The 27606-nt window shown below is 32.9% G+C and overlaps 3 protein-coding genes across 6 annotated transcripts; 2 read left to right on the top strand and 1 right to left on the bottom strand.

Annotated features, from left to right (window-relative positions):
- The first annotated feature begins 757 nt into the window (after nucleotides 1–757).
- Nucleotides 758–5261, top strand: LOC120333268 (uncharacterized). The gene is made up of 7 exons (XM_039400661.2): nucleotides 758–894; nucleotides 1804–1995; nucleotides 2179–2367; nucleotides 3116–3227; nucleotides 3369–3523; nucleotides 3617–3780; nucleotides 4334–5261. Exons 1-7 carry the CDS (start codon nucleotides 831–833, stop codon nucleotides 4526–4528), a joined length of 1071 nt encoding a protein of 356 aa, XP_039256595.2. The 5' UTR covers nucleotides 758–830; the 3' UTR covers nucleotides 4529–5261.
- A 1882-nt stretch (nucleotides 5262–7143) lies between these two features.
- Nucleotides 7144–24779, top strand: LOC120333265 (arf-GAP with dual PH domain-containing protein 1-like). Of its 4 annotated transcripts, none has more exons than XM_039400655.2 (13): nucleotides 7160–7393; nucleotides 9811–9886; nucleotides 10706–10839; nucleotides 11732–11823; nucleotides 12703–12898; nucleotides 14726–14872; nucleotides 19177–19260; nucleotides 20006–20068; nucleotides 20296–20367; nucleotides 20564–20685; nucleotides 21153–21253; nucleotides 22183–22280; nucleotides 22953–24779. In XM_039400655.2, the coding sequence occupies exons 3-13, from the start codon at nucleotides 10771–10773 to the stop codon at nucleotides 22968–22970; spliced, it is 1062 nt and encodes a 353-aa protein (XP_039256589.2). In that variant the 5' UTR covers nucleotides 7160–7393; nucleotides 9811–9886; nucleotides 10706–10770; the 3' UTR covers nucleotides 22971–24779. The 4 variants fall into 4 exon arrangements, with proteins under 4 accessions (XP_039256586.2, XP_039256587.2, XP_039256589.2 ...); XM_039400656.2 differs by having other exon boundaries at nucleotides 9816–9886; XM_039400652.2 differs by lacking the exon at nucleotides 9811–9886 and having other exon boundaries at nucleotides 7144–7393.
- A 109-nt stretch (nucleotides 24780–24888) lies between these two features.
- Nucleotides 24889–25833, bottom strand: LOC120333273 (proteasome subunit beta type-3-like). The gene has a single exon (XM_039400667.2). It carries the CDS (start codon nucleotides 25791–25793, stop codon nucleotides 25176–25178), a length of 618 nt encoding a protein of 205 aa, XP_039256601.2. The 5' UTR covers nucleotides 25794–25833; the 3' UTR covers nucleotides 24889–25175.
- Nucleotides 25834–27606: the final 1773 nt, after the last annotated feature.

Below are 27606 nucleotides of genomic sequence, written 5' to 3' on the forward strand. Positions count from 1 at the left end.
AAACAAACGAGCAACCTGAGGCACGAAGTTGCAAATTTAACTGACTATGTATCAGCTGCTATCTCGAAACTAAAAAGCAATATGTTTGGTGATTAGTAGGTAAATGTATTTAACATTTGTTTGTATTTGAAATATAATGATTTCATTGCACGTGTCTTCATGTTTTTATATATACGTTAATTCATACATTGATTGCTAACTTGACTTTTTCTGTGAACGAAAACGTGGCTTCGTTGGACGGAAAGAGTGATCGGCAGGTCTACTGGTATTTAAAGTGTATAATGTGAGAATTGATTTTAAATAAAAACTTAAATATAACTGATTTCTTTGCCGATATTTGTAATTTACATCAGTCTATTGTAATGAATAAAATCATCCACTTAAAATATATTAAATTGCCGTATTCGTTTATGTTAGGAAATTAGAACAAGATGATGATTAACAACAACATAATAACGAAACGATCCATATATACATTTCGTGTCCAACAAGAGAGCGATGCTCAAATATATAGACACAAGCATTTTTTCGCGACAGCAACAAGCACTCAACAACAACAATATACGAAACGATTCTTATGTACACTCCGTATCCAATTAATATTATTATAGGACGAACGCTCTTTCCATATATGTCACGGAAAGAGTTAAACTTTCAACACATTCTTCAGTGTCCAATTAATATGAAACAAAGTTTGACATGTCATGGCGTTTTAATACCAGGAATTTTGTATTCCATATACAGTATTCGCTCGACTTTCGCGTCGACGAAGAATGGCAGTTACGCAATGTAATTAGTCGAAGTTACATCACATTAATGCGGCATCAAGAATGACAAACTTACTAACGGTTACTTTTATTATCCAAGCAACAACACTTTCCGTAATTGTCGCTGGTAAGTTTTTTTCATTATTTAATAAAAAAAAATGGGATTTGCATTTGAATATGCAAAATCTGCTTGTAACGTAATTTTCTTTTATTTGTGTAATCGGTATATGGGTTCAAATGTGCGATATATATAATGCAAATTGTGCTATGTGGTTGCGGATAAAATAGTCCGTACCATAACCTAAATCTGGAATGCTATTACCATAAAACCAGCCGAAAACAGTCTCATGAAACAGTATAATCGTTAGTGCAATGTACATCAATAACAGGCACGTTTGAACAACATATGAAGTTTGACTTGAAACTAGATTTGTCAGTAATTCTGCACCCAATTCTATATCTTGTCCTCGGCTACTGTGAGACGAAATTGTTTCACCCCAAACAACAGCACGATTTGCGCAGGCTAAATATGAGCAGATATTCTAGGAAATTTATCTCAATAAGATGACGTTTTCGTGAGTTTTCTAATGCCCCAGTATCATCAAATTAAAAATTAATTGGGCGAATAAACACATTACGTGAGACGGCCTGCATATTGTATTTTTAATGCCTCACTCTGTTCGTTGGATGGAAATCTATTAGTTGGATTTGATTGCATCACAACTCACTGTGAAGTTCTTGTAAGTCCCGCCATTGTGTGAAATCTTCACAGATGCAAATGTACGCAGGGTCATACTTCACCGGGTGCTATTCATTATTTCTTTCTGATGTTTGTGTACAAACGTACCCAGGCGAGGAGAATAGATGTTGCGTTGTAACTTGTATGGGCTATTCAGTCGTTGATAAGATGACATTTGGTTTGTCATATTTGCGATTTATATTTTTATGTGCCAAGGAACTGTAGTAGAAACCAAGTAACTCGAGAAACGATAAAAGTGCTACAGACTTGAAGACAATAATATACCTCATTTTACAGATATTTCTTGCTCTAATTACCCTACAATTCCGGAAAATGGACATATATTTTGCACTAATGGAACGTCGGTTGGTTCAGAATGTGTTTTTACATGCGAGCCTCATTTCTCTTTGGTGGGACCGAGAAAAATTGAATGCGCTCAAAATTTTTCAGGAACGAATTGGACCAACTCAACTACATCGAAATGCATAGGTAAATAGTATCGAAATCCAAGTGAAAATTTTTGCTTTAAGACTAAGCTAAGTGTAACTGAAGCTATATCTGAATTGTAACCTTTTTTATATATAAAAAAAAGTCTGCAATACCTGTTGTATATCTTCTTCAATTAATTACTAAAATATCAAAATAAGCATGACTTTCTGTTTATTTTGAAAGCCGATCGCTGCGAATCAATCAATGAAACAGTTCCGAACAGATATGTTACTTGTACAAGAGAAAACCAAGTGACGTCAGTATGTCATTTTAAATGTCTGCAACAGAATTATGCATTGCATCCAACGGGGAGCAAGACTATCAAATGTATGAGAAATAAACAATGGAATGGAGAAATACCTTGTTGTGCACGTAAGTTATTTCAATAACTTCAGCTTTGTATATTTTAAACGCTTGCTTGCTATTTCATTATATTTTGTTGATAAAGAGTAAAACAAGAAACCGAATATCGTAAACTCATTTTTACAAGTGTGCAGAAGTCGTGTTAGGCTTTCTACTCCTGGGATTTTCCTAAAAAATTTCTATAGTATTTTAAATTTTAATATTGGTGACATGTGTATATCAATCAGCGACATATTTTTTTACAATTCGGGGTGCTCCCGAGGTATGCGAACCAAGAGGGCGGACATCGGAACGTAACATGGGTAACAGCACAGGTTAGGGTTAGGCGATAATTTTTTTCCAATTTTCCTTATTTTAGTCCTATTATCAGTTCGAAGACTAGCCAAGAGCCTCCCGTAGTATTTATACCTAAAATTATGGCCTAACCCTAACCTAGTACACATATTACATTCCGATGTCCGCCATATTGGTTCGCATACTTCGGGAGCCCCCAATTCGGCATATTTCGCAGATGGCACTGGAAATTCAAATTTTCATGTCATTTCTAATCCTAACTGGATAATTACTAGTTTTGCGTTAGTGGCGGGGGATTAGTAAAAAATATCCTAACGTATATAAAAAAGCGTGGCCTATCTAAGCTGGTAGAAAACGATTTCTGGAAATCTCTACCACCTTGCAGCATGCTTGTTTCAAGTTTCAGTTTAAACCATTTTTACAAAATAATAAATCAATTATATATATTGTTTTGTTATTCAAGCTCCCTGTCCTCCTCACAATGTCATCGATGCGTATGTTTTGCTGGATTCATCCGATTCTGTCGGAGCGAAAGACTGGATTTTGCAGAAAAAGCTTGTCAAACACATTTTAGGGTAAAATTGTTTTTATTTTTTTCATATAATTTAAAGTTCATAGAACAGCTCTTGTCATTGCAAACATGGAAGACTTGAAAAAACTGATTAGCAATTTATTGCTGGAAATTTTAAATTTATTCCTAATTTTTGTATTTTTAGGCATTTTTCCTTATCAGCAGATTCTACAAAAATTTCTATAATGCGTTACAACAGTATAGTTGACAAGAAAAATCTGATTTATTTGAATGATTATCTAGAAGACAGACATTCGGAATTTTGGCATGCTGTTGATTTACTACCATATGACGGCACGGGTGAGTGGAGTTAATGAGAGAAGAAACGAAAGGTATACATCTAGTAGAAAATGCTTTTTTTTTAATAAATTTTATTATCTTACCAATCATCAGGTTCAAATATTGGCCAAGCAATTAGGTATCTCATTAGCAACATGATGTTGCCTGAAGTAGGAAATCGCCTGAACGTACAAGATTTAATTATCATTTTTACATCTGGCAAATCGGACGATAATTATCTGAACGCCATAGCAGCTCTTCAAGCAACCGGAGCCACAGTAAGTATGATTTGCTTTTCCAGATCGCATATGTGATGTGAATATTATTAAATTCTAGCCGACAATGAATTTCTAATCATACTTTGCACGCAAAACATATTTATTACAGCAGTTTTTTATTTCTTCCATCTCACTTCCAAGTGGCATTTTGATTCAAGTCCGTTGAGATGTGTATATATAACACCTCAATGTTTAAGTCACACGAACTGATCTTGGCCGGTAGGCTATTGTTTTGTCATTGTGGCAATTAATTTGCTGTTATTACATCATGAATGCACGCAGCAAACAATGGGGTTCTAATATCATTTCTAGCAAATCAACCATAATAAATCATCAATCTAAGTGCCCGGTATGAGAACCTCTACCCCTAAGGACATTTCCTAGAAATAATGACAAAAACATTTCCTAAGACAAAGACCTTCAAAATAAGGACAAATCTTAGTAATAAGGACGTTATGGCAGTCCTGTGTATAGTGGACAAAATTACAATAAAGTTGTTCTGTATACGTTTGTGGCTTATGTTAATCATCATTATTAATATATTTCAACACAGGTCTTGATCATCGTTGTTTCAAAATCTAATTTGTCGAACTTGGATCTACTACGCCTTTTTCATCTATCTAGAAATACAGCTTTACAATTGGTGTTTAAAGAAAGTTATGAAGAATGTTTAGATGTATTAACTGAAGACAAGATTAACCTTAACCTTTTTTGCTTTAGTTCTTGTTTAGAAAAAATAGAACTATAAAAAACGAACTTTAAGTGAAATGGTAACATCATTAAATCGAATATAGATCAGATATACCCAAACACTTATATTTATAAAACTGAATGTTGTTATCTCAGTTACTATGTGGGTATATAATGAATATTGCAATGTATTCGTTTTCAACCAAAAAAAGAAAAGTGAAATACTTTTAAAATCATTGTTTATTTTTTACGTCATCGACAGAACAAAAATAGTTGGCATTTTAAGTTTACTTTGTCTGATTTGCCGGTCTCTTAGAAAAAAAAAATCATTTGCAGTTATACAGAGTAGAATAATCATCCTCGACTGAATGTACAATTATGAACTTTTTCCATGGAAGACATTCTACGCTTTGTAAATGGGAAAAGATGAAAACGCAACAAATTTCAGACCATATTTTCTTAAAAAAACATATAATATCTTAAAAGTAATCCGAGGTTAAATCTAACATATATATATTCAGTCCTAACCTTTTTTTTGAAGTGTATCAAAAAAAGATCTCGAGAATCCATAAACACTGAAAATCGTTTTTATTCGTTGACCGTCATTATCCATTGAAAAGAATGACCACCACCAAATAGAGGCATGTACTCGTATAGCCTAACACACCTTATTAATTTTAGAACATTGGAATTTTAACAGGAAAAACTAGGTCCAAAGATATGACACATCAGTTGGAAAATATAAAAACCACCTAGGCGTTTTTCCCCGAAAATAAGACAGTGTCTTATTTGAGTTTTCTTTCGAAAAATAACTCCAGGGCTTATTTGGGGGAGGACGTCTTTTATTTTCATTTAGAGAATTACAAGATTTTCAAATATACAAAATATGAAAACCGGTATCCATTTACTTATAAATAACACATTTCAATATAAAACAAGAGAGCTATGCTCAAATATATGGACACGTAGCGCCACCCAATGGCAATAATTTTGATGACGTCATAGCGAAAAAAAGGTAATAGCCTTCTGGAGAAAATTTTTATCTTTAACCACTGAAAATTTCAAAGCAATTGGTCCAGTATTCGAAGAGAAAAGCGACTTTTTAAAAACGTGTCAAAGAACAAGAACAAGATCAACAACAACAAGAGAGCTATGCTCAAATATATGGACACGTAGAGTCACATAATTTTGATGACGTCATAGCGAAAAAAGAAGTAATAGCCTTCTGGAGAAAATTTTTATCTTTAACCACTAAAAATTTCAAAGCAATTGGTCCAGTATTCGAAGAGAAAAGCGACTTTTTAAAAACGTGTCAAGCGGTACTGAGTTAGCAGTCAGGCAGCATCTTACCTGTACACTGTAGGCCATATACGGTAATTGATCACAGAACAGTTGTTCCCTTGCAAATTTTATGTTGTTTACACTTTAGGACAGATAATTGATCACAGAACAATTCTTCCCTTTCAAATTTTATGTTGTTTCCAGTAGACTCTCATCAAAATAAACAAATATAGTAGGCTACAAGTGCTACAACGCTTGCATTACTGCACTGGTAGGACCGTGAAAGAATAAGTTACGGTAATTTCATTGTGGTAAGACACCGGTACCGGCACCAGTACCAGTATCGTACTTACGTACTGAGCTACCAGTACCGGTACCGAACCTGTAGGTCTGATATTCCGTTCCGCATACGATAGGCTATAAAACTTGCATTGCAGCATTAGTAATACCGCGGAAGGAATAAGTCAATTTCACTGCGTTACGGCACCGGTATGGCAACTTACCAGTACCGACCTACAGTAGCTGTAGTACTGAGCAAGACAATCGATCGCGAAACCGCTTGAAATAAGTGTAAAACAGTGTTCCCATGAGTAAAAATAAATACCGCGAAATTTTGTATGAAATATCATATCTCATAGGATTCATATAAAATTTAAGAATAAACAAAAGTAATAGCCTTCTAGCGAAAAAATTAATCTTCAACCACTGAAAATTTCAAAGCAATTGGTCCAGTATTCGAAGAGAAAAGCGACTTTTTAAAAACGTGTCAAAGAACAAGAACAACAACAAGAACAACAAGAACAACAACAACATAATATTGAAACGATCGTTATGTCCACTACGTGTCCAACAACAACATAATATTGAAACGATCGTTATGTCCACTACGTGTCCAATAACTACTAAACCTAAATTATTAATCCTTAAAAACGAGTAGGATTTTTTGCCATCGACTAGACCTTATTTTAAGTGGAAGGCTTATATTAAAATCATTTTTAAAATTCATGCTGGGTCTTATTTTCAGGGTAGGTCTTATTTTCGGGGAAACACGGAGGAAACACGGATACTCGAAATCAATGGCCGGCACCGAATAGAGGCTTATCGAACACGCCTTATTAATTAATTTAATATATATATTTGAAGTTATAAAACGCAAAGCTTATCTCAAATAAAAAACGCAAATACAAAATTTATATTTGAGAAAAAAATTGTTGAACTAAAATAAAATAAATTTTGTATTGCTGTTTGGCATTCAATTTTAAATTTGATAAGAAGCGACTTTTCTTTCCCCGAGATAAATATGAAAATGTTATCCTATCTTAATCTAACTAAGCGTTTACCGCGTGTTGTCGTTAGAGAGCAGCTGTTTAGGATGATCAGCTGATCAAATAAAATACTTAAAATTTATATTCTGACTGCTTTCTGTTTTGGGAAGGTTAACTGTATGCTTGAGGGACTCTAAATTCAGACATTATATAGAATGCAAAGTACTGAAGTACATATTTGGATACTACATGAATTTATTGGATTTAATTTTCACTGAGATACACAGCTGTAGAAATGGGGGAGAGGAATAAGAAAATTCTTTTGGAACAATTGCAAATAGGCAAGAACAAATATTGTGCAGATTGCAATGCGGCAGGTAATCATAGGAAAAGGCAGTAATATGAATGCTGATGTGGTATTTTTTCAATGAATGTATTTTAAGGTGTCTAGAAAGTGCTTTCATTTTACGTTTAAATAAACTACAATGCTGCAATGAATTCGACCTGTAAAATAACTTGCAATGAGCAGGTCTGCTGGTGCGATAAATATTTTTCAGATTACAATATTCAGATATTATTGGCAAACTTCTTTAAAAATTACAAGTTGGATGCTAATTTCTATCTGTATATTGGTAGTTGTAGTTCAAACTAATTTACAGGGAGTCCTCGACTTACGACGTTGTTCCCTTCTCGAGACGCGGTGTAACCCGAATTTCAGTGTAAGTCGGAACATTATACTGTACAGCACATATATTACTCTACACATATCGTACTGTATTGTAAAGTATGGTACTGTAATAAAATGTACAAATAATGCAAAGAAGTACTTTATTAAAAAAACAGAAAACAATTTCATATCACATGAATAAAAGCAAATACTGTACAGTACAGTATTATCATTTATATTTTTTATAGAGTGCGTTTGTAACCTCAAAACAGCATTATGGAGTGCGTGTTCCTAACCTCGAAACAGCGTTAGTCGTAACTTGAGGACTCCCTGTATTGTTATTAAAATTTAAATACTTTTTATTCATATTTATCCCGGGGTAAGAGAGACGATGGCATATTTCAAATATTTATATGTGAACTATAGTCTCTCGTCTGGTTACTAATGCAAGTTGGTATGCGGTTAGCTGAACATTTAATCATTGTAGATGCACAAATTCACTTTCGTTAGCCACCCTGCTATATAATGGTGAAAAAAATCAGCAGAACTGTATCACCCAATCACGGGTCTTACTACTTACTGAATACAGCGCGAAACACCACAAAGAGCGCGAATCAGAGGGAAACAAGGTATTACAGAGGAAAACATCGCGAAACAGAGGAAACCAGTGCCAAACAGGGGTGCAGTTATTACCACTTCATGACGGCTCCTGCCACGAAAGAATCACGGCGCCTCTCGTCTCGGCACGTTTACCGGTATATTCACAAGGTTATTTACCAGATTTGGGGTCATCATGTGAAATTTTATCTTTTTTTTTTATCTAACCCTAAAGCCAAATCAATCAAAACTGTATCCATATGGAAAATGTTCCAAATTACGGTACCCAAAATGTGTCACCAGCAGGCACCACCCCGACTCATTGCAGAATTTTTCTCTGTTTTGCGTGCTGTTTTGCACTGTCTTCCTCCTGTTTCGCGCTGTTTGCGGTGTTTTGCGATGTATTCAGTAAGTAGTAGGACCGTCCAATTACCCTCCAAGAATTCAAACTTGTATTGTGGTGGCAAGAATATTACCATCGATTGATCAGCTGTGACAACCGTGAATACCACCAAACAATTTTTTTTTGTTATTTCCAATTATTTTTTTTTATGTGCGGCTTGATTTGTCTTTTTATTTAAAGTGAAGGAATATTTAGTCTTAACAATAATATAATATTTTTGAAATCAAATCAATCAATATTTATTGAAATTAAATTATTATGTTTATTTTAATTAAAAACATATCGAAATTCTATTTGGAATGATTCTGTGGGTAGGCTTAAGTTTATCTGTCAGATTGAACATTGATTATATTAAAAAGTCAAGTTTGCTATTTTAAGTTTTTATTACCTAATATCCATCATTTTGTTAATTACCATAATTGCATGATTGCTTATTATAAACCAATGTTTAATTTTTTTTATTTTTCATAACATTAACATTATTTTCTAGTATCCCAGTCAAAAATATTTTGAAAATCAATTTTTCACCGTTCATATAATGATATAATATTACAATAATATGACATACTAATATATTAATAACATATATATATAAAATTTGCAAAGCGTATATCAACTGCTTTTAATTATGTATATTTACTGCTGCTAATTTGCTTTTAACCTTCGCTCCCCCTATTTTCTATTACCAATCACCAATATAATAGTTTTTCATAGCTTGAGGTTATTAATTTTAGAAATTAGTTTTAGGATATATTCAAATTCTGTTTATTTAAATTCTCTTTGATTGAAATTGTAACTTGACTGTAACTCTGCTCAGTGATCAATCGCATTTAAATTTAAATTAAAGAATTAAAAAAATATGTCTACATCAAAATAATGACATATCAAAGAATTTCATAATTTTACTGGAATCAGAATAAATTTACACAAACGGTTTTGTTTCCCATGGCTCTGTGGTTAAGGACCTTTCTGTTTTTACCGGCTTTTTTGTTGTTCAACCCAAGACACTTAAGGAAGGTATAATGAACTAGCCTATACCAAATTATAGCTATTCCAGTCCTTTCATTCAAAGTCATATTCACATTTTGCCACTATTTTTGACTGAGATAAGTTTATTTTGTTCTTAGTTTAGAATCAATCATTTGTGTAAGGTGAAATAGCAATTCCAGCATCTCACTGATTCATTTTCATTTCTGTTTTTTGGTAAGTACAAATTATTTTACTAATTTAAAAAAATTTTCTGTTGAAAATTTTATAATACGCAATATTATTTTTGTGTTCGTATCTGCATGAATTTTAAACAATTTTTTGTTATTACAATCCATTGTGCTATTTAAGTTGAGATTAATTTCTGATTAATTTAACAGGTTTATAGGTATAATTTCCATGGTATTAGGGGGGCACATTATTTTTGTTTCTCCCAATATCAGAGCATTAAAGTTTTGAAAACTGAAAGTTGCTCTTTGATAATGAGATGGTGACCATACATTTGAACCCACGTACATTTGAACCCATACATTTGCATCTGTATATCCGCGGGTTCAATCTATATGTGGGTGCTGAAATCCATGGGTTGGGGTTAGTATGGGTTCAAATATCCGCAGGTCCATAGGTTGCGATAGTATGCAGGTGCAATTGTCGTTGGTTCAAATTATGGGTTCAAATGTACGTGGGTTCAAATGTAATGGAACCGAATGAGACAAATGGTACAGCAAACAAAATCAATTTTTTTTTTTTTTCGATTTTCACGAATTGATGTACTATATTGACCATATTTGTATTTTGTAAATTTTCAAGTTTTGAATGATCGCATCCAAAAAGTATAGAATGAGAAAATGGGTTGAATAGGCTACCGACAATTTAATGTTTCTTTTAAATAGCAAACTCGGCTTTTACAAGTTTGAAGATTTGAAGAAAAGCTGAATAAGTTTACTATAAAAATGATAAATTCAATACCTCCATAAGATAATCCTCTCATCTATTTTATGTAATTTTGAATGTTTTTTGATTTTCATACAATAGATCCAGAATGGGCATCGAGCAATGTTGGCGTGTTTGTTTGTGTGAATTGTTCAGGAATTCATCGAATGTTGGGAACACATATAAGTCGAGTTAAATCATGTAAACTTGATCAATGGGATGATGACTCCGTTGCGGTGAGTATTTTCCACTGATATCACAGTTTTCTTGTTATTTTATAAGTGAATCTAATATTCGAATCGATTCGAGATTACCGTAATTGTATGTAGTGTTTCAAATTCTTGAGGGAATAGGATAGGATTTTCATATTTATCCAGGGGAGAGGAAAGCCGATAAGATGGCTCCAGGTTCATGCTGAGAAGGGATTAGTCAGCCAGTTATTTGTTTTCAGGATCATGGACTTGAGTTGGATGTAATTTTAAAATAGTTTTATTTGAATTAGCTCAAACAATTTCAATAAGTCCCACCGTAAGATAAAAAATGCTTTCATCCAATTCTTAAGAACTGTAAAAATATAAAACAAATCAAATCATTATTTGTCGTCGCTTCATTGCATAGCCAAATTCAAACTCGTTGCATAAACATTATCTTTTATATGTTGTTTGCCGAACATGACTCAATATTCAAAAATGTTATTTTAAAATATTTTTAGAACGATAGTTTGTTTGGTTTTGTACATCTTTGAGATTTAAATTTATCCCATGAAATATGAATACAGTCTGTAACATATGAGCCAAGCTCCTATGCAATCTCGTCTGTGAACTGCGAATGGTATATTAGAATAGATTGTGTTTGTTCCATACTATATATATAATATACCACAGATTCATATACTGCACATTGCCTCAAAAAATTTATATTTATAAACTATGTACCTACCTAAAAATGGCACTGGTAATGTAAACATAAATGATATGCAATAGAATTGTGAAATTAGGGGATATAGATTGTTTGATGAACTTGCTTAACTAATAATCAAATACAAAATTTGTATAATTATCGAAAATTATTAGAAAAATCTTGTCATAATGCAACTAATCGAATGGTAACAAATCCACTTGTTTTCAGTTCATGTGTGAGCGAGGAAATGAAGTTGTGAATGACGAATTAGAAAAATATTTACCTGTGTATTATCATAAACCAGTATCAAGTGATCCACAGTAAGTGTTTTGAATTAAGAACTTTTTTTAAGAATGAATGAGGCTCTAGGTAAGATACAACTTTGCATCAAGTAAGATAGAAATCTTTTTAAATTATTAAAACATAGATATATCTAAGATGCAATTACAATAATTGGAAAGGTTTTTTAAGTACCGTAATTCCAAAGATGCTTTCTTATTATCTCACTTGATAATAGCACAACTGGTTGTTATTTTTTTCTAATTAATAATTAGACACGTAAGTTATTTATCTGAACTGCATGTTATTGATGGGTTAGATTTTTGTGGATTGATTAACAGCAATATATGTTTATCTTCAGCTCTTTGTTCAGCTCAAGCTAGGCAACACATTCCCCATCTATCCAATGATTAGCTTGCTTGTGTCCGCAGGTTCCAACCCTGTTTAATGTAATTATGTTGAAACAGGAGGTTAGCTATTTCCACCGGGATCCGGAAATGATTTTGGTTTGACTGTGGCTTCTGACTCCAGATTGATAGAAATTTTGACTCCAGCTCCTACCTCCCATAGAAATACAATTTTGTGTTAAAAACATGGGCTTATCTAGACCTTCTGTAATAGGCTGGTAGGATTGGTCAACTTAGATTTTAATCGAAATTGAATTACATTGGAATAAAATTATGTCTTCAATTGAAAATATGTCAAACTCCGACTTCTGACTCTACAGCCCTAATTATTCACCTGCGATCTTTAGCCTCTCGTCTGAATGAATACCAATCCATGCCATGTTTTGGAATAGTTGACGAGTTATTATTTTTCGAGGTATTGTACTGATATTTTAGTAAGCTCTTTATTATTTAATCCCACCCCTGTGACGAATTTGTGTTCCATTATTCTCAAATTAACTTTTATTTTACCAGAGTGTACAAAGAGCAATTTATTCAATCAAAATACAACAGAAAAGAATTCAAGCAACCTGGTGGCCCAGCACATTATGAAAAAGGCAGATTAGTCGGTAATTTGCATAAACGGGGAAAAGAAGATAAACAGTACAGAGTTCGGAAATTTGTTCTCGATGCTAATGAGGGAACGTTAAAATATTATATAAAACAAGAAGTAAGTATGAAGAGTTAGGATTGAGAAACAAAAAAAGTTGCTGTTTTTTTAAAACTATCATTTGTGAATTTCTCTCTGAACATGGCACTGTGCGAGTCACTGATATTTAAGAATATTGCTAGCTGTCAGAAGAATTATGATTTTGAAAAATGATAAATTCCAAAATATAATTATTGCCAAAATCAAATAAGATACTTTTTCAAATACATTCTGGAATAACCTTTTTCGAATAATGCGAAATTTTCACATTGCACTACACAAGATATTGTGATTATTATCTTCACATAAAAATATTGTCACATAAAAACACACTAGCTCTTGTCAAATCGTCACACGTAGCAAATTGTAATATTTAAATGTATAGATAGCGACATATTTTGAAACACATGATATTAACACATTACAAACATGTAAGATATTGACGCAGAAAAAACACACATAATATAATAGTATCGCATCACAGAATAATATGAGGCTTTGAATAAATATGAGTTATTACTATCAATTTCTCGTCTGTTACAACTTACAGGATAACACACTTACAAGATTCACACACACAGGGAGATAAAGGCGTTTAACACATAAGATTAAATTTTTGAATGAAAATACAACTTGCTATTAGTAAAACACACATAAGTGTTTTATGCAGATACGTGACGGTATATTTTTTTTACGTTGAGTATGTACCATGACTAACCATTATGCATTAAATGTAATATATTAGACGTATATATGACTCAATAGATGAGTCGTAGTAAATTGAACAAAAAATTTGAATGAGCTTAAACATCGGTCATGCTTGGTAACATATGTTATCTAAGGCCCATATCTGGCTATGATAGGGTTACAATCGATGCTGCTTTAAAGGAAAACAAATCTAAGGATTTTGGTTTGGCAAAATATTTGAATATCCTACTATACAGCTGTAATGGCATCTTATTAAAACAATTGCGACTGGTTATTGAAAATAGATTGAGGACTGTAATATGTTCCATACAGCATTAATAAAATATATTTATGTAATGTTTCGTCTGACCAAAGTCAATTGATAAATAATTGTAGAAGGAAGACCTTGGTCAGACGAAACGTTACAGAAATATATTTGTGTTAGTGTGCAACAAGACTCTTGAATCACTTAGGATAGTTATCTTTACTCTTGCTACAGCATCCTTGCATTATATGCATACTGCTCCATCGAAAGCATAGAAGACGGATAAGTAGTTAGTCTTGCAGAAACCCAATCGATAGCAAAATAAAAGTCAGTTAGGAAAATACTTTTTCATTATGGCATACTAAGCAGAATGCAAAATGGCCTTTTAGCAATCTTGTAAGTTGTAATCATGTGCAATATTATGTTTGTTGCGACGTGATATGAAAATAGTATGTGCAATTCTTGCGTGTATGATGCAATAATATTCTGTGTAAAGCTACAATGATATTTTCACAATTCAAAAGTCTTTTACTCTAAATAAAGATATATTGAATACAAAATTATGTGCAATGATATTGCAATATCTTGTGTGTTGTGATCTTTTGATGTGACATTTAATAATAAAGAAACAATAAGATATCAAATTTAATCACATGGCGAACCACTGCCTGGAAACCCACACATGGTAATCAGAGGTACGACCACAAGTGTATTCCTAATGCTTAGCACGATGCACCACCCGGCGCACCAGTATTGGAAAACAGTGAAATTCTACAATAATAGTAAAGCTCCCACTATATTACGTAGTTTGGATTTCTCATTCTTTATTTTGGTCTGTTGTGAATAGCGTTAATATGAATTTACAGATTTACAGTAATATGATCTTGTATTTACAGGCCAAAGAACCAAAGCAGTCTATACCATTAACAACATTACATGCAACTTTATCTCCAGAAATTATCGACCATCCGAATGGTTTACAATTATCGTTTCTCGTTAATGGTGTTACTAGACATATTTATCTTTATGCTGACAATGGAAAGGTATGTGCATTGTTGTCTTTTACTAAGCCTTATTATTCTGATGGATATTCGTGGGCGTTGTTTAACCTTTTACTGATATTTGTAGCCTGTCATTGCGCTATACTGACACTTCATTTACTGTATAATAAGTATTCAAAGTAAATATGGTGATGATAATTTTTGATATTTTGTTTGCTAATAATTTGTCACTGCTGTTATTTTTGGTATATTTATGCCTTACAATAAGCATGATTTAAAAAGAGACTTTTGTTCCATTTGATACTGCCATATATTATATAGCAGTTGCCTTTTATTTTTAGGTATTGAAATTTTTTACTCATCCCAGCTTATTCTGATTTGGCCTAATTCTACACTATAATTTTAAATAGTCCCCGACTCTCAGTACCTCTTGGCACCTCAGTGGTGGCACGAACTTCGCTTTGAGATCAGTCACCTCTATTTTTGAGTGAGTGATGAAACTATGACCTTAGAGGGGCCATTCCAAGCAAAAGTTCAATTTCATCAATTTTATTATTGAAAGTGTAGTGAAAGTAATTTTTTTGTATTTTTTATATCAAAAGACATTAGAATTTTAGTGGACTGCATCCATTTCACCGAAAAAGTTAAAATTTCACCCAAGTTTTTGATGGTTTTTAGAGAATGTCCTGAAATGTAGAAATTTTTGTGTAATTGACATATTATTTTGTGATGATTCGTGACACAAAGTGTTTGATTGTGTGATACAGTTATTTCATATGAAATCGACACACTCGATTTAAGTTAATAAAGTTTAAATGTTTCAAGTGCTGTAGGACATGTCTTCACCCATTTAACGATTTATTACCATAATTTTAAGAGATGACAGAGGCCGCTGTTCCGAAGTTGAAAATGTCTTATAGTGTCACATTCGATATGCACATTATTGAGATGGATTTACAGTGTTACATTAAGTAACTTGAGCAACACTTAGAGGGGTCCTTCAGCTACTGCACCAGAAAATATTATGGGGTCCTGCAGCCTGCTGTACCATCGCAAAAATTCACAGCACAACACAATGTAACGTTAATGCATGGTGGATTTGCTGTCCTGTATTGTCACGCTATATTTTACACTATTTTTTATATCCACTAAGTAAGTCTTGTGTGTAACTTTTGTGCAATTTTTTCCATATTCAATAAAGCAATTGATTGGACAATGAAACATAACATGTAGCTGAAATATAAAAATATATTGCATCTAACAACATGCAAAATTTCTGGAATTCTCCTGTAGTGTCACTTACAATAGCCCAGAGAATATTTATTTTAATTGATTAATTAATGTTAGCGTAATTTTACTCTATGATTCCTTATAGTCTCAGAGCTCAGAGTGTGTGCAGATGAGAGATGACGTTGGTTTGAGCGAATTTCCTTAAATATTTGAAAAAAATATTATTTATAATTAATTATTTAATTAATAATTTTTATTAATCACATCCCCAATTATCAACATTTATACATACCTTTGGAATATCCATTTTTAACTGCGACTCATTAATCTGTTGATTGCACACTTATTGCTTCCGTGTTTACTGAACAATAAAAATATGATAAGATTACGCAGATTAAGGAAGTGAATCCAATAATGCTGCTAAGTACAAAGCAATTCATTTCTTCTTTTCGTCAAGCTTGCATGAAACGTTTATTCGTTTCAAAATTTGTATTTGTGGCAATTTATTTAATATTTGAATCTGTAATGATGACGAAATAATTTGATGATATGTTTTGAGCAGTGATTCTGAAAACTTCATGATTAGTGGTCCTTGGCTCCCTTCTAAAGACTATCAACGCTTGTGACTCCCTGCTCTTCTCTAAAAAAAATTAGTTTTGTCTTTAACAGGTTTCCATCTGTTATTTCATGCGGCAAGTTTAATAATAAAAAAGCCGATAAACCAAAGCGAAAGAATGCATTATGATGAAAGAATTGGAAATATTTATTTAAATTTAATGCACCGTAGTTATCGCAAATGGTATTTAGGCCTATTTTCTTAACCACCAGAAAACCGCTCTGTGGCCAGGCAATTTGAGAAACCCAGTTCTAGAGAATAGTTATTCAACAATTCAAACATTAGGCGATACATTTGTATATTTATAAATAAGAATAGATCATAATTTTGCTTGAATGAGGTCTATTTATATTGTTTAAAATCAAAATTATATTAAGGTAAAATCATAGAATAGCTGTTTGTATGAAAACATTTTAATTAGTGTGACAAAATTTAAAAAATGTGGTCTTTTTAATAAATATTTTGTCATCAATGATTGGTATGGCTAACGAAAATGGGCATCATTTCAAACTGAACAAATTCTAGTAGAATGCAGCATGCCAAAGGCCTACCCAAAAATATGACAATTGAAAATTCATGCTCAAAACCAGCTATGTAGCGTCGTTCTCACGATATTGCAGCATGTCTGCATTGGAAGTAATGATTCGTGTCACGTGCAGGAAGCTTTTCATTTCATTTCGAAATACAATTGACCTTTTAAAAAATTAATGTTTGAAAATTTATGATTTTAATAAAATTGTAATAAAATAATATCAAATTTTCAAATATGAGTTTATGTTGACTCCATAATCAGCATAACAGATTATAAAATATTCAATAAAAATGAATTATGAAATCAGGAGAGCCAACCAAACTTTAGGTAACGGCTAAAACATTCTATTTTCAAATAATAATGTGTTACCAAAAGAAGTGGTATATGTGTTCACTCATCTCAAAGTATAATATTAATTCATACACACACACACAAACACAGAAATATAATAAAATAAATAAATAAAAATTATAGAATCTTAGGATAAATCACTTGTTAAACAAAAGAAAAAAACGGAAAAAATTTTTTTTCAAGCTCTAATAATCTTTTGTAAGAAGCAGTCAGCTATAATAGCAACCTTTGTGAGTCGTGTGTTTTTCATACACACACACACACAAACACAGAAATATAATAAAATAAATAAAAAAATTATAGAATCTTAGGATAAATCACTTGTTAAACAAAAAAAAAAACACCGAAAAAAATTTTTTTTTAAGCTCTAATAATCTTTTGTAAGAAGCAGTCAGCTATAATAGCAACCTTTGTGAGTCATCTAATCCATGTTGCTTTATCAGCAAAATATATTGATGTTATTTCTATGACAAATTTTCCAAACGTAAAACGGTCCTGCTACTGCTATTGAATTGACGCAGTCTTTGCGCTTGAAATTTAAGAGCAAAATTCCAAAAGTAAGTCAATTGTAAAGAAGTTGCAAATCAAAAAATCTTGTCAGGGATTTAGAGTCATTAGAGTTTTAAAGTTCTTTTATTTTTTAAATTCCCTCTTAGTTTTTTTTTAAATAAATTTGTATGCTATTTAATATTTCCAACTTTTCAGTATATAGCTAAACATGAAATAATGTATTTTTGGGTGACTTATGACCTATGAGGCGGGTCAAAAAATTTCTTCTGCGATCCCATTCACGTTTATTTCTTAACAAGACTCTATAAGAATGGCCACTGGTAATTGACAGGTGATTTCCTTCATTGGAATCATTACAGCTATGCTATTTCACTTTTGTACCATTTGGAAATTACAAAATAATCTTGTGATTATGATGAATTTAATATCATAATTGATAATTATAATATCGTGTGTCTGCGGCATTAAAAATAAGTTTAAATGGTTATTGATCACCTTCAAAATATTTTTTATGCAAAGTGAACTTTGGATTTTATTAATCAATATATACTTTCGAATGGAGTTTACCTAATATTTATTTTACTATTTATATATTTTAATATTTATATATTATATCTGGATGCGAAATTTTAATTAGACATGCTATTAGATTTGAAATATTCATAATTTATATAATATTTACCGTCAATGATGACAATATTAGCCTGTGTGCATTTTCTGCTACTATTAGTTTTTGAATATTGAAATAATCTTTTCGATTTAGTATAGCAACCCAATTTATAAGGTACACTCATAACCAGGTTAAGATTGGGCTATAATTTTATTCTGAATTTCCTCATTTAGCCTATTCGAGTTCGGAGACTGTCTGTTAGCCAAGTGAATATACCCCCTGCCCATAGGTTTCAATCCCTTTATACAACTTGATGTAGAATAGGCGAACAAAATTAGTTACCTCCATATTGGTACACATAATGCTTAATGTGAGATGAGGTATATAAATTGATATCTTTAAAGTTACTGAACTGATAATCCAGGATGCCTGATACAAATTGAATTTTTGAGTGCATTTGGAATTGTTTATATTCAATTTTTGTGTTTGTTTGACAGGAAGCAGTTGATTGGTACATCACAATCCGTGCAACAGTTTATTCTAATTTAAAAGAACAATATTCTGAACTTTCAAATGACGAAGTAAGAATTTTTTTATGTAAATATGAAATATAAGTAGTTTATTTGGGGTTTCTCAAAATGTCAAGTTGAACACTTGTACCATTTGCCCTTCACTTCATATGAATACTAACCTTTTACCAAACAATTATATCTGTTGTGACCAGAAAACATAGCATGAATATCACTTCATATGCTTACTTCATCCATTTCGTCACAATGTATATCTACCCTGACTCAGAACAATGGGACAACCGTGCGACAATTGTAAGACATGTGTGGTCAATGTTTATATAGGTAGTGCAAATGTTCAGACTTTGATTCTGGATTTGACGTGATACTTGTTAATATAACTCCGCCATGCCAGGTATGGCAATAGTTGACAATCTTAATACTGCCTCGATTGGCAATTAGCAGTTATATAAACCACCCTGACACAGAGAGAGAGAAAGCCCAACAATGCTCCAGAAGTATGTGTACTAATATGAAAGTAACTAAGTTTGTTCGCCTATTCTACATCAAGTTGTGAAAATGGACTGAAACATATGGGCATGGGGTATATTCACTTGCCTAAAACTGATAGTCCTCGCACTCATAATAGAACTAAAATATGGAAAATTGGAACAAAATTATGGCTTAACCCTAAGCTGGTACACACACTACAGGAGTACCCAATGCTCCATCGATCGAGTCACATATCATTTCAAGTAGTAATGTAAGGTTATGACACGTACTTACACAATCCATCAATATTTTTTTCCTTTTAAAGATAATAAAAAGAATGGCCAGGAATCAACAAAAACAAGGTTGGATGTCGAAAACTGGACCAAAAGTAAGTACATAATGAACTTATTGCATTCGTTCGTTGTAAATTTCAAATCATAAGAAGTGCTTTTGCGGAAATTCAATATATGTTAGCCCCATAGAATTTTAAAATATGTGGTTGACACATGAATAAATAATCAGATAATGAAAGAAATGAGCGGATTTACAAAAGAAGTAGTCAGAATCTTCAATTCTCAGCATTCACTGTTATCTTGCATTCCAATTTGTTTTCAGAAAACTGAACCGTATAGGAAACGATGGTTTGTTTTAGATGACAGAAGATTATTATATTTTACTCAACCACTGGTAAGCTTTTCCTTCCATTTATATGTATTATCATTACCTATTTTGATTTTAATCTAAAATTTGTCGGGACTTTGGACTATGTGGAGTTAACAAATTACGAACCTAGCTTCATCTCCGTAGCCCCACTTGTCATATTTGATTTCTGACATCAGACATTTGGTGGTCCATATTCTTTAAACATCCATGTTAAATACAGGAAGCGTATCCTAAAGGAGCCATCTACTTAGGCAACAGACAAGATGGTTATATAGTTCGAGATGGTCTACCAGCCGGTCAGCAAGAATCTGGGTATGGGATAACTGTCACAACGCCTGAAAGGTCAGTATTCAAATAATATAACAATATAAATCTTCAGTATCACAGGATACATTTGTATCGAAATCAATTGATACCTTTGACTCCAAATATAGCTCTGATCAAGTAGCGTCTTGGATTTAGGTGGCATGATTGGTAATAAACAAGGTTGAAGCAAGGAGAGTCCAGCAATCCTCTCGCACATAACTATCCTCGCATGGGATTAGAACCTGCGAACCGATGCAAGGTTATCAGAGGTGCGGTGGTGATCATATTCCTAACGCTTAGCATGATGCGCTACACCGCCGTGCTGAGGGTTCATCGGTTCCATACTAGATGGCAGATAGTAATGTGCAATACATAACTTGTTATATATGAATGTAATGTTTGATAGTAAAATACAGCCCACTCTAGATTTTAGAAGTTCTGGATTGTTTTTGATGCATCTCTATTATGATGAATTTTGTCACAGCGATTCCAATTTATTACAGAGATTTCTTGTTACTATGTGAAGACCAAGAAGAACAAAGATCATGGATCGCAGAAATTAAAAATGTTTTGACGAGACCTTTATCAGAACAAGATAATAAAGGTACTTACTTTATTTATTTAATTGCTTCGACTGTACTGATTGGTAGGATTCTTTGAAACTTCAAATAGTATGAATATACAAATCCAACTCCATTTGGCTGCGTATTTATCACCAATTCCATCCTTACATTTGGAATGTTTAACTGGTTTGCTAATACTGTGTATGTGACCTGAACAAGGTGTTTCCTCATAAATTCTGTTAGAATAAACTCCAAATGTATTATCTGGACTAGCTTTTTAATATCAAATTTAACCAATTTGGTATGAAAACTGCTAGTTTTATTCTAAATTACCATAAACTCAAAATCGATCAAATGTAATATAATAAATTTTAACTAGATTTGACGATTACTTATTTATTTAATAATAAATTCAAGGGAATAGCATGTTATGTGTGTTTCAAATTTCATATCATTGATTATTTTCAATACATCGTTTTGTTAAAATTACATGTCGGATTTGTTTATGCATGCAATAGTGATTTAGTTGTTGTGTCATCTAAAATGTTTTTAACCATTCGTGAAGTTAATTCTTATTTGTGAACGATCATCACTTCATGAATTTACTCATTCTGTTAAATAAATAATCTAAAAGTAGAATAAGATTGGCTGTTAATCGAATTAATCTTGTCAAATCAATACTCCGCTACTGATAATAAATATTGGTGATGACCAGTTTTGGAAAGATTCAAGTCCAGTTTTGCAACGACTCTATCGAACTCATCAACTCAGCGAAAAGACTTGTTATTTGTGTCACTTTGACCTCTATTTTCGATAATTATTCTTGCTGATTTAACTTGGCATGGGAGATTTAAAAATGGTAACCGTGTAACATACCGTAGGTTTCATAAGATATAAGTGACAAATCTTTGAAGAATGCTTCATACTCATCATGCCAGTCGAATCTTCATGTAAAATAAATACATTCCAGATTTAATAAATCATAAACAAACATATGAAAAACGAAGAAAATCAGTAGCACGATTGGCGAGCACTTCTTTGAGTGCTGTTGTACCGACATCTCCTAAGGTAAGAAAGGTGATCTGGATTATTTTTTGAAATGACGAATTTGAGAACAAATTCATCAAAAAAAATTTTTCAATATTTTGAACAATGATTTTGGATATTCCAGTCATAATGAAACAACTTCAGCATTGATTTTTGATTGCATTCAGAAACTGATTATTTCTTGTGTATGAATCGTGTTACAATTAATGAAAAGTGGTTCACTCATCAATGAGACACGACTTGCATATATCGTGTCGAACCCTAAAATGATTACGGTACATGATTTTAGGCGATAAATTCTGTTGGAATTCGCAAATTAGATATCAATATAACCTGTTATAACAATTACTGTATTTACTTCCAACTCCGTGTTCCCATATTCACTCTTGTGTACAAGGATAGTAAGGTAATTCACCGTAGGTTTAGAACCAGAGCTCCTGACCACACAATGTTATAAGTTTTTGTCCATTATGCTAACCATCAGGCCATTGCATCTACTAAACTGAACAATTGATTTTTTTGATCTAAATAAATATGCTAGATATCTTTTATCTAGCAATTATATTGTAAATTTTTGTTCACTAATAACCCATGACATTTCTAATAACTTACTAACAGCATGTTGGTTACGTAATGGTACTTACTACAAGGATTGTAACTCGTTAAAATTACCTCTCCTCTTCTATTTTGTAGCAGAAACAGCATTTTTAAAAAAGAAGAAAAAGAAATGGTTTTGGTAATGACTCTTCACAATATTATCAAACTCACCGCCAATAAATTGTTTCTGAACGTTGCGTTTTTTATGGAAATGGAAGACAGAATCATTGTGCTACTATGCAATTCCCCAAAATGGGCTCACCTGACTGGCAGGATCATCTCCAAATAACATATTACCTTGCTCACTACAGTAATATCCCTAGCAGTTATCTACGGCTTCCTTCACCATTAAGTCCATGCTTCCGAAATCGAATGACTGATCACATACTCGACATGGAGAGGCAGTGCAGTGTTTCGCCATATGCTTAAGCTGTCTTATCGACTTTCCTCCCCCCGGGATAAATATGAAAATCCTATCTTAATATTTGTTTGACTATGCTACTTGTAATAGTAAATTTCCAATCGATTAATTGTGTTTCATCAGGTAAGTAGTTTTTTAATTTCAGTTAGGTAGAATTGTGATCCATGCATTTGTACCTTTGTGTAATAACTCAATATTCGTAATCCCAATGGGGGATGGAAGTGGTCTTTGACGTGGAAAGACCACTTGGTAAAAGGCATGAACGTGTTATATTTTTGACTTTCATGATGTTATGTATTCATTCTTCGGCGCACCAATATGGAGGTAACTAATTTTGTTCGCCTACTTTACATCAAGTTGTGTAAAGGAACTAAAACCTATGGGCAGGAGGTATATTTACTTGGCTTCACAAACAGTCCCCAAACTCGTAATAGAGAACTAAAATAAGGAAAATAGGAATAAAAATTATGGCCTAACCCTAACATGGTACACTTACTACGGGAGTACCCATTATTCTCATATAAACAAAACAAGTTTCATTTTTATGGCCTTACTGATATGTGTGATAAAAACAATTTCATATTGCATTATCTATCATTATTTCTTCCAAGTGGATATTCAGAGTCAATAATTTTTCCACCTTGGGGTTATATAGGAGTCTAGGGCATACGTATATTTGCTATTATCATCATTCAAATCTGGGAAAGCAAAGCAGTATTAGTTCTTTGCTACAGAAAACTTTAATTATTATCAAAATCATTTAGTGGTTTTGCTTTCTTCTTTTGATATTTTATACATTATTCAAAGTGATCAGATAGATAAGCTGTTGTAATCAGGGTGAGTTCTGTACTTCTCTTCGTATGTGCTTGCTTTTATCTAAAACTTTATATCTGGTCGTAGAGGCTGTAGCAAACAGTTCACATTTTCTTTGATGTAAACATTTTTTATTTTAATATACGCAGGTATTTCATTTTATATTATGTATCGTATCTGTATGTAACCTTGCTTGTGCAATTTATTATATATATTTGTATTTTACACTGATTAATGGCCACTAATGCCTTGTCTGTCATGTATCAGGGTATATTCTTTATCACACAATTTTCACCACTATCGCTTTGGCTCATCTATGTTTTATGTTTCATAAATAAAATTCATTCTTTTTTTTAACATATCACTATAAAAATATGGTGTTCTATTAAAGGCTTTCGGCAGAAAATCACTTTATTCCTTGCCTCCTTTATCAACCAGAATAGAAGAGGCCATGGTGTTTAGTCGAAAGGGATTATGGGAATGTAAATTTGTGGACTTATTCACCAGTCCAAAATATGCTTAGTGAAAACTAATCTGTGCTTCGTTGAAGTCCCATACTGGTTAACGTTGTTATGGAAATGAAAGAAAACCATATAATTGTTTGTGGACTGCAATATTGGATATTATTGTATAGACCAGAGTGCTGACGAAAATGTGTAATTTTTCCTATACCAACATTCTAGTTCGCGCTGTTAGAAATTGATGCTTTTAATTTTTTGAATGGAGTACACCTACAACATAAACTACCTATGCCATTGCCTTGTCCCATACACATCTATATATTAGGTATATAACGCATTTACTACTCTCAGCACTGTATTGCAATAAAAATGACTTATTTCGAACTTGTCTGTGTTGTATTTCATGAACTGTTAATTTAGATAGTGATTTTTGATGGAAAGGAGAAATTTGGAACCATATTCAAGTCTGAGAGAGAGGGAATGTCCTCTACTATCTTTCCATCCAGATGTTGACTGACTCAACAGCCCATGAAAGTAAAAAATAACAAAGTAGCTGCCTTGTAACACATTGTCTATCACATGACAGTGATGTAATGAAGTCCAGTAAATTTCCCTAATGTGAAATCAATCCATTCTTGCTTTCAACTTTCTTGAGGTGATCTTTCCCTTTTCAATGATATGCACGACAGCTCCCCAACCAGAACATGCATCTCTATCGACAGCGTTCAACAAGGATTGTGATATACATTCAAATAATTGATCTGCATCCATATCAGGTTGCCAAAGTGCTTCACACATACCATACATTTGCTCAGAGCTTGTGCCGCTCACAACAAAATCTTCTGGTTCCATTGGGCAACCTATGACGTCCAGCGAACAAATGAAAGGTTCGTACGTTTTTGGATTAAGTCCAGCGATAACTGGTTCTACAAAATACGGACCAAATCGTCGCTCGTACAACAAATTTGAAACCATGCTCATGAAAGTTTTTGGAGTTATGGAACGGTTTTCACGTAATTCGTACAACTTTCTTCTAAAATTAAGCCTCTGTGAGACCGTTTGCACATCAGTAGCGAGGCCAGCAAGCCCGATAAATAATCTATCTCCCATTGGAAAGACTTTTTCAAAGTCCATGTGGATAGTTTGAGCTTGAACACCGAATCTAAGATCAGAAGCAATGGCAACACAGTCTTTGCCCTTCATGGCAATGACTGACCCACCATTATATTCCAAGATTGACATATTTCAGGTAGTCTGTATAAAGATAGTACAAGATTATTAATATTTACCGTAAATTATTAAGCTTTCCAAATAAATAAAAGCATATATTGGTTTTCAGAAGAACATTGTATTAAAAATATACAGCTAGACTCCAAGGAGTGATTGCTTCGATGACAGGAATTTGAAGTTAATTTTTGCTCTGGAATATTATTACATTGTCTGAAGCACTTACTTCATTACCTACAATTATCTTGATGGTCAGACCTTCTCTCATTGGCGCAATTACCGTCATCCGTATGCATAACCTAGCTTCCTTTAATTGTTTATTCAATATATATATGCTACTACACAAAAAACATAAATTTGTACAATCTCTTCTATCTAATATATCATTTTACAGTTGTGTAGAGTTTCTGTCTGACTTTTTTTAAATTTTGCCACATGTTGCCACATCCTATGTTTTCAGGTTATTGAATATTCTTGTATTTATGAAGTTTTGAATCACAAATTTCTCAAATCAGGGGTCTGAATGTTGTGTGTTGGTTAACAGCAAAAATAGTAGGATTGTAGCACAGTGTTTCCCAACAAAAACTGTTACTGCTTTCATTTTCTAGTAAATTTTATTGTTTATTTTATATTTGCATTGAACTGTTGCTCAATGGTAATTGTATGTGGGAAGTATCAAAGCGTACAAACTTGGCATCTGTTATTAGTCAGTCAGCTTGTTTTGTGACCATTTACAGATTAAAGGTATGAGCATTAGGCCTACATACCGCCTAGTATTTGAGCATTTACAGATTTACAAAATTTGTTATTCGAAAAATTTCGGGTCTCATGAAAAAACGGTTGTGAACCACTGTTGTCACCTATGAACAGTGAAAAACCTTTAAACTGACAGGCTATTTATCGACTAGGCTACAATACAATATATTTTGGCATTCTTAAAACCCAGTGCTCAATAAAACGAAAGAATAAACTAAGTTGTGTGTTGCTGATGTCAATTATTCTAAAAACTGAAAAAGCACTGCTATGTGTTAATTTATTCTAGACTTCCTCAATAATCAAACTCCAAAATCCAACCTCAGTATCCATCAGTTTACTAAGCAACCGTCAGAACTTTGAACTGCTGAACCACTGACATATCCACCCAACTACCGGTATATCAGAATATTATAACTTTTTACCCAAAACAGATAACAAAATAGGTCAGGCATGGAGCATAGGCAGGAGTAAAATCTCGTACTTGAAAACATGATAAAATCACATTCACTAACGTCGTAAAAAAAATAATAGCAGACTGCGGCAGGCATTGCATTACGAATACAACGACACTACCACTCAAAAGCATGACAATGCGTTTTATTTGTGACTAAACAATTTTCCAATTGTGCCCGAGGATGGGCGACCTTTGACATCCAACTACTTATTCATGTTTTTCGAGTCTGTCTCGGCATCTCGATTTAGAACACGAATGTTCTTGCTGTTTATTTATCGACAGTAATTTTAAAGAATTAAAAAGTAGGTCTGTTTCATTGTTGTACTAAATTTGCGTTATCGTCTGGTTAGGGACGACATCTATGAACAATCTTTAGTGAGGTGATATGATTTGTTTCTTGCCAGTCCGCGAACAACACGTAGGTAATAGGTATGTCTATTCACGTGATATACTTTGATGTTGTTGCATAGTTCTTGTATGTTCAAGCGCACATGCGAGGACACAGTGCGCGCCAAAAAATTCACGCAAGCGATAAGGATGAGAATTTTTATTATTTATCGATCGCGATCGGTAAGTATGTTGATAGGTATCTGTCTGTTGGACACTTTCGTATGTTAC

Source organism: Styela clava, chromosome 13 (assembly GCF_964204865.1).
Source record: "Styela clava chromosome 13, kaStyClav1.hap1.2, whole genome shotgun sequence".
In the NCBI taxonomy this organism is placed as follows: Eukaryota; Metazoa; Chordata; class Ascidiacea; order Stolidobranchia; family Styelidae; genus Styela; species Styela clava.